General features: G+C 44.0%; 1 protein-coding gene across 1 annotated transcript; it reads left to right on the top strand.

The window, feature by feature from the left end:
• Nucleotides 1-3,246: 3,246 nt before the first annotated feature.
• On the top strand, nt 3,247-7,686 carry LOC112292654 (uncharacterized). Its single transcript, XM_024541358.3, has 8 exons — nt 3,247-4,939; nt 5,322-5,368; nt 5,582-5,744; nt 5,846-5,999; nt 6,104-6,203; nt 6,319-6,673; nt 6,763-6,817; nt 6,949-7,686. The coding sequence occupies exons 1-8, from the start codon at nt 4,387-4,389 to the stop codon at nt 7,157-7,159; spliced, it is 1,638 nt and encodes a 545-aa protein (XP_024397126.1). The 5' UTR covers nt 3,247-4,386; the 3' UTR covers nt 7,160-7,686.
• Nucleotides 7,687-7,891: the final 205 nt, after the last annotated feature.

Raw genomic sequence — 7,891 nt, 5'->3', positions numbered from 1 at the left:
AAAAGAGAAGAAACTCCCTGGTTCACAGCAACAGCACAGATTTAGACTTGTTTATACACATGAAAAGCCGAAAAATCACCGGAAATACTGGTCTGCGAGAAAATGGGCCATACAGGTCACTTTGGAAGCGGGATTTGGACACCGCAGGGATTGACAATATATTCCACAGCATGGGGTATGCACAGTGCGAATCACTGTTGCGAAATTCAACTTTTGGTGCCGACTGGTTTCTCAACTGCCATTCCTACCGGTCTGTGTGGATTGCAATTTGCACCTCCGATATGGCGATCGTGTTTTCTGTTTTGCTATGTGGACAGTTGCAGTCGAATTTGGAGTGTATTCTGGGCTTCACAGTTGTGATCTCAATCATGGGTTGCGGCCGGAGCGAGGGAAGCGTGCTGTTGTGAATGCGAAGTAGTTTAGCGGATACCACCACAGCGACATTGTAGAAATTTTTATTGCAGAAAAAGTCTTCGGCAGCTTCATGATGCATAGATGAGGAGGATGCATCGACGTGTCGATTCTGCACATGCGAGTTTTGATGCTTTCAGTTCTGTCTATCAATTATCGATTCAATGGCACAGGGAGCTGGACCCCCCTGCTTGATTTTGCGTTTGATTGAAGCTTTGCAAGTGTTTGGCGGCGTCTGAAACAATGGCACCGCCTCGGAGGGTTAAATCCCTCAGCAGCTGGCGGAGTTTCGGCCTCTCGATGACAAGCATGACCATGTGGAGCCGAGGAAGACGCTGGCCGTTCTTCATTGCATTGCCCAACACATACTGTGATGCGCAGACAAGTATCGCATCTGCCTGTTATCACTCCAGCTGAATCATTCTGTCAGCTGCTGTTCATCCACTTGCTCCACTGCAACGACAGCCATCGGGGTTACAAGCCCTCTACTGCTGAGGACAAAAAACCGATACTGATGAAGTTACTGCAGCCACGGATAGGCGCAATCTATCGGGCTCCATAGGAATCGCTTTGGGCCTTGTCGTGATCGATTCAAAAGAAGAATCAGTTCCCTGAAAAGTAATCGATCTGCAATCCAAGGACTTTATAAAATTACTATTATTAGGAAGAGCTAATCTGTACCAATTCGTTCATGATTCATGAAACGCAATTAGAATAATAATAATAATCACTACAGTTACAGTTGATTATGAGGACCTTGGTAGTTTCACTTTTGAAATATGAATGTAGAACACACTCTAAAGTGAGCATTATATTTGTTTCAAAGAGACTAAGAGATTTGCAATTCTACCACAAAGCAAATTATAGAGACATATTCTCACACACACATGATTTTAAAGCGACTAAGAGACAGTTATAGACACGCACAAACAAGGATGTAAGTAAAAATAGACATAGGTGTCAGTAGCCACCACTTCTTCTTTTTTACTAATAAAGAGAAATAGGTCAGCAAAACAACCCTTTGACTATTCAATACCTACATGATCCAACAAAGAATCCACATGATAAAAATGAAAAGGCTCTGGAGGCTGTCCAGTGTCCCAGGACACCATAACTTTTCTTCTTTTCATTCCTTTTCTATTCCTTATTATAGCTCAACAAGGTCAGATGATGATGCAACCATTGTGATGTCAGCACTGAGAACATATGCCTTAGTGGGTATGATTCATACAAAGATTCTTGGCTAGGAGGAATAGTTTGAAGTCAAAGTGCCACCTGTACCTTCTTTGCCCATACCCAGAAAGTGATCAGTGTTGGGAAAGAAAAGAGGGCAGTGCAGTACAGGAAATTGAAAGCATCACCAGATCACAAATCCACACAGACAGCAAGAAAAAATCAGGAGAAAATCAACAACAATATATAAATTATGAGCAAACATGACCAAATATACCAAGAAGACAATTAATAAAATATAACATATAGGTTCTGTATAGAAAATAAGCTAAAGGAGAAATAAGAAGATAACAAGTTGCACAAAAGAGGATACCACATGGGCCATGGTCATCCAGCCCCTACCTTGGCCCCTCCCCTGTCCAATGACCACCCACCAAAATGCCCACTGCCCAGTCATGTTAGTCAGCCAGCCAACGAAGCAATTATGTCACACTTGGCAAAAGTCCCTCAGCCTAGTCACAGAGGAAGATGCTGATGCCCCTCCAAGCTTGGAAGTCTCTTCTCCAGTGACTCCTGAAAATAAAAATTTATTCCCTGGGGCCAAATCCCACATGTTACCTCCTTTCTATGCTGGACCCATCCATGACTGTGGGAAGAGAAGCAATTCCCTTTCTGCCTAAATCTGTGAATAGCTTCTACCCTACTAGCCTCCCTCTGTCTTTACCAATTCAGTGAGTGGTACATGTGCAACATCATGTTACTTGCATCCCTACCATTGCCCTTATCAGCTTTCCGAATGAATCCCTCCTGGCTTTCTAAGATTTTTTATTTTTTATTTTTTATTTTTGTGTTGTTGTTGTTGAAGTGGGAATTTGTAAACATTCGACTGTGAGTGTTTGGACTTTTTAGATTTATTGTTGTTGGGCAGATTGGCATATGGGAGCAAAATAAAACTGAAAAACAAAATGTATGTAGGAGGAGACTTGAGTGTATGAATATTTATTGTACACAGTATTTTTATTTATGGATGAGTGATTGGTGGGTAAAATGGTAGGAGATTAAATAATTCAAACAAATCCACCAAATAAGCAAGTGACCAATTATTGGAGTTACTGTCAAAGTATTCCACACGTGGTTGACAAAAAAACAACCATCATTGGTGGTTAATATTGCCCATGTAAAATACACTTAGAAAAATGTGAGAAAATAGATTGCCAAACAGTTGAAAGTTGTTATGGAAGTATGCCTTTTGCAACACGTGAAGCATAAAGAAATCATAAATGATACATTCTTACAGAACAATAATAGCAGTAAAAACATTCTTCCTGCACTCATGGTTTCTTTCACTCCCGTTGAAAATGGCAACCTGGGCTACTCCTTCAAACTAAAAGATTAAAAAGTAGTAAAAACATTGAAAAGTTACACATTTTACTCATGAATTACTTTCTTTCTTTCTTTCCTGATATGTGTGTGCGTTAAATACGCGTGTCGGAGGTTCTGAGAGTGTATTTTTAGGGCTTCATGTGTATTCATGGAAGGACGTGTAAACGAAGCTCAAGCACCAGATAAGATTGTGCAGTAGAGCGCCGTTGCAGAAACGAAAGCTGCGGAGGCAGGAGGGAAGGGAGGGGCAGGGGAGGGGGAGAGGGAGCGAGGGAGCGAGGGAGCGGGGGGTGAAGTAGGAATAGGGCTGCTGCTGCAAAGCCTAGGGTGCGGAAAGGGGGTTGGGAGTTGCTGCTCCGCATTGGAGGGGAGGTGCGCAGGATGCTAGACGCGTCTGCTGTCATGCGGAGGACGGTGGCATTGTGTGAGACTGTGCACTGTACTCATCGTGCAGAATTTCAAGTTTACCAGCCCGATCGCAGTAGCTCCAGGTTGAAACGGGGCTGGAAGGGAGGCGACAGGAAACAGAGACGATTATGAGGGCCGAAGACCTGGCACTGGATTGTCAATTTGCATTGACCTGGGTGACGGAGGCAGTGACGGAGGGATGACGGAGGTTGTGGGGATCGTCCGCTGATGAGCTTTTTTTCTACTTCTCCTCGTTTGCGTCGCTACACCCGGCTTCCTGCAAACAGTATCCCCTTAGATTGCTTTACTTCACCCTCCGTCAATTTCCCATTGCTTTCCTTACTTGCACCTCCCACATAAGCCGCATCACATCTTCGCAGGTTCATATGACTTGGTTTACCATGTACTATTTCGCACGAGGAGGTCTCATCAATGATCCCACGCCCTCCCTTCACTGATGCAGAGTTTAGATCACGTTAGTCAAGAGGTCTGGACATACGTGCATCCAACGTGCTTAAGCTCAGAGCTGCTTGGGGTTTACTACTACATGCAAGCCTGTGGAGGAAGAAGTAGGGCGAAGTGTGAGTCGAGGAAAGGAATGTGCTTAGTTTGGGGTTGTTGAAGGCGATTTTTTCTTGGTATTTGAAGATCGTGGCGAAACAGGGTGTTGGAGCGGTCAATTCTTGGAGCATTCGGGGGATCCTGGTTTGGAATGTTTGTTCGGGCGTGTTGGTACCAAGGGTAGGCGTAGAGCCGAGGAGTGCGGGAGAGTTTGTAAGCTGCCCCACGGAGGGGCAGTGAGTGGGGCGGATGTATCGTTGGTTTGCTACATGTGGGTAACCCTAATGGTTGAAAATCGGGGCTAGTGTAGATGGGTACGAGGACAACGGACAGAAAGAAAAATGATGAAGCGATGATGGTGGGAGTAGGGCGGTGGGTTGAATTTTGAGAGCTGTATGGTTTGGGAAAATTTTCAAGGGTGTGGATTGGGGGGGGATCTGTGTAACGCAGATGTCATCGATGGAGGGAGATGTAGAAGATAGCGGCGACCGGGATTTTTTGTCGCTTGGAACAACAAGCAGAAGCACAAGTAGTGCTCAGATAGTAGGATTTCCAGCAAGGCAAGCAAGTGCAGGAGCAGGGGAAGAATCTATGTATCTTAATATGATGTCCTCTCTTTCGAGAAATGGCCTAAATATGTTGGCGGGTGGTGCGAATAGTGGATTTAGTTTGAAACCTCCTACCGTTGGAAACCTTAGCATTTCTCCTGGAATGCCGAGCTTGCGCAACTTAGGTTCGGGGGCGGGCAGTGAGAGGACGGGTATGGTATCCGGCGGTGGTTTCACAGGATTCTACAGGTCGAGTGTTCCCAGCACCCGGCTCGGATTACCAGGGACTGGGTTACGGCTCGTTAGTGAGGATTTGAAGGGCAAAGACGAGGCAGGGGTATATACTTCTCTTCGAGAAGAAAGTGGACGATTTGCTGACAAGATTGAGCTGCCGCTGGAAACTGACTTGCAAAACTTATCGGCAGATGAAAATTTGAAGCTAATTCTCAAACTTGGTAAGCATGGTCTCTTTTCTTTCCGTGCGCCTGCTCAAACTCTGCATTTTTCGTACCTCACGAACCATCTGCCCTATTTCATGGAATGTGAATTGAGAGTAACCAAATCTGGCTTGTGAGAATTTTTACTGTCGTGTACCTTGTTAGGAAGCCAGATCGCTGTTCAAAGACTGCTCATGTTGGTCACTTCACTATCGGCAGACTTGCGAAGTTTTTAGTCTCATGTCAGTGTTGGGTACCTGCTGGTATAAGCCATACGATTCGTTGGGTTTCCCGGATCCTGATTCAAATTAGCACCAACTGCTGATATACTGGTGACTCGAGACGCTTTTTGCTGTATCAGTTTACATATGTTTATGAGAGTTCAGTTCTGTCTATGCAGGGACGCGTTGGCCCACTTGGAATGGAACAACAGCATCACAAGCAAATGTAGGCTCCCTTATAATTTCACTTTTTTTGTATTTTTTTTCATTATTTAGAATTTAGAATTTAGAATTTTTTATGTCCATTCAAACTCATTAAGGAATTCATTTTTTTACAAATTTATTTTTTGGCCAGGCCAGCACGATCTCATTGTCGAAATAGTACAAGTTCTCTTCTTACCTGTGTAATCAAGGAATGTTTGCGTGTTATTTGATGCAGCGAAGGGCGATCGATCGCAAAGAAGAGGGAATACAGGAGCGCGTTCCAAGTGGGACATCTGACGCTGTGCAGAAAGAACAAAACTCTTTAAGGTTACTCGCTAGTCGGGCCTTGGAAGCGCTTGCTCAGACACCTGCTGGTCATTATGGCAGACCTACCAGGGGTAAGGCTCCTGGTTTTGGAAGTTCCTTACTGAAATGTTTCCTGATTTTATTGCCATCATTATGTTTCGCTTAGTTGTTAACAAGTAAGTGTGGTGTGCAGCCATGTCTGCTCCAAGGCAAAAAACAGAAGAGATCATAATAACTAAAGCAACTGGAGATGCCCCAGAGCTTTTTCCAAAAACAGTTGAACCAACCTCGACTGTCCCCAAGCAATCAGCTTCGGTAGCCTTAGCATCCACTTCATCGCGAGAAATGTAAAGTTTCTCTCATTACTCAGCATTACTTATTTTAAATAGCATTATGTGCTTCATTTTTTTTGATTCATGATGGTGATAGCAATTTTTTGATATCTTAACAGGCCTGCTCCTAAGACCCCTTCGAAACGGCCTCGAACTGCAGCTCTAACGATCTTTTATGACGGAATCGTGAGTGTCACTGACAATGTTCCGGCAGACCAGGTGAACCACTTGAGCTCAATATTCTCCTTTTGTTCTTCTCGATTAATTGATTTTTATCTAGCTTTCGACGATCGTTTTGCACATGTTTGACGACTTTATTTTTATGCTGATACAGGCACGCCTTATTATGATATTTGCTGAAAAAGCAGGGATTCCTGATAATGCTCAAGCACCGAAGCCTGTAACACCATTGTCAGGAGCTTCATCTCAACCTAAGCCTACTCCAGTCGTTACCCCTACCTTAGAATCTGAACCATTACAAGAACCTCGGGAATCCAATCCCTCTTCTGTTCCCTCTGCTCCGGTACCTTCAGGTAATCCTGTCGAAGGTTCAACCTCTGTCCAAAAGCCTACAGAGAGTTCAGATCCTGCAAAGACGACCTCCACCGAGCTGTCCTCAGCTCCTCTCAAGCCGATAATTACGAGTGAGGGCTCATCTCAACCATCGAGGCCAGACATGATGGCGAAACGTAAGTGAATTAGTGCTGTTGCCTCTCTCTCTCTCTCGTTCTGAATCCGACAAGTTCATCCATTTACCTGTTCACCTTTTTCTCTGCAGCTCTGCCTACTGCTCGGAAAAGCTCACTCAGGCGTTTCTTGGATTCTCGAAAAAGGTTAGTTGCTCTTGAAACATTTGTCATACGTGTTTTATGTAGTCATCTGGAAAACTTAGAATCATTGTTTCTGTTTGCTAGCGTATGTGGTTTGATGCATATTTTTGCTGATTTGTTGTTCGTCTTATCAGAAAGAGTGGGCAGTCCTCGGACAAGGGACCATCAAAACCCGCATTTGTGGGAATCGGAAGTGATGCAGAAGGTTTGAAGGGTAGTGGAAAGTTACCAATGTCAGGCGTGTGCAGTCATGTATCCGTGGACAAGGAAGGGACTGCCATGTGTATCGATGCTGCAGAAAGAATATTAACAGATGCTGAGATGAAGGATTCTCTTGCAAAGTAGGACTTGGCTATGATAATCAGTTCAAATATCAGGCCAAAAAGAAAACATTATTGGTCAGATATACAATAACCAGGTTTAAAATTTTTGTTCGTTGCCATTCTTCTGGCTTGTTGTTGAAGGTGAGCCAATGTACAGGATGCATCAAGGTATAGATGGTTAATTGAGGGGCAAAAATGACTCCGTACCTAAAGGTCTTGTAATCGGCGTCCCACCAATTCTCTAGACTACCAAAGATTAATATTACATATTTCTGGTCAGGTTCTGATGATCCTGATCTCGATAGCTTTGGAGAATTGGGTTGTGGAGTAATTAAAAGATTTGAGCTGTAGAGTTATTGGAGCTGTCGGCCTTGTTTCAAGTGGTGGAATACCTGATTTGGAGCGGGATGAATGTCCCGTGGTGATGAATCTCTAGCTTTCAGAAATTTGGAACCGATTTAATGCTCAAAACTGGCCTGCTGCTGGTGACAAGGGTGAACGGAAGTCCCAACAATGGTGCTTTCTTCTCTTGTCAATTTTTGCAACGATTGAGGTGGAGTATGAGCTGGGCATGGACTTCTGTAGTTGAATGGTGGAACATGTATAAATTAGTGCATCTTGATTTGTAAAAACTATTTTTTTTTTTTTTTTGTGCGACTTGTACGACAGTTGCTTTGGACATGTTCAAGGCATGCTATTATCACCACTAATATCGAAACAGCTGCCCGCACCTACTTTGTGTCTACGTGAAAAG

This window comes from Physcomitrium patens, chromosome 15 (assembly GCF_059467195.1).
Source record: "Physcomitrium patens ecotype Gransden chromosome 15, ASM5946719v1, whole genome shotgun sequence".
NCBI lineage: Eukaryota > Viridiplantae > Streptophyta > Bryopsida > Funariales > Funariaceae > Physcomitrium > Physcomitrium patens.
Note: the sequence above shows the minus strand (reverse complement) of the source record. Positions and strands in the feature narration are given on the sequence as shown.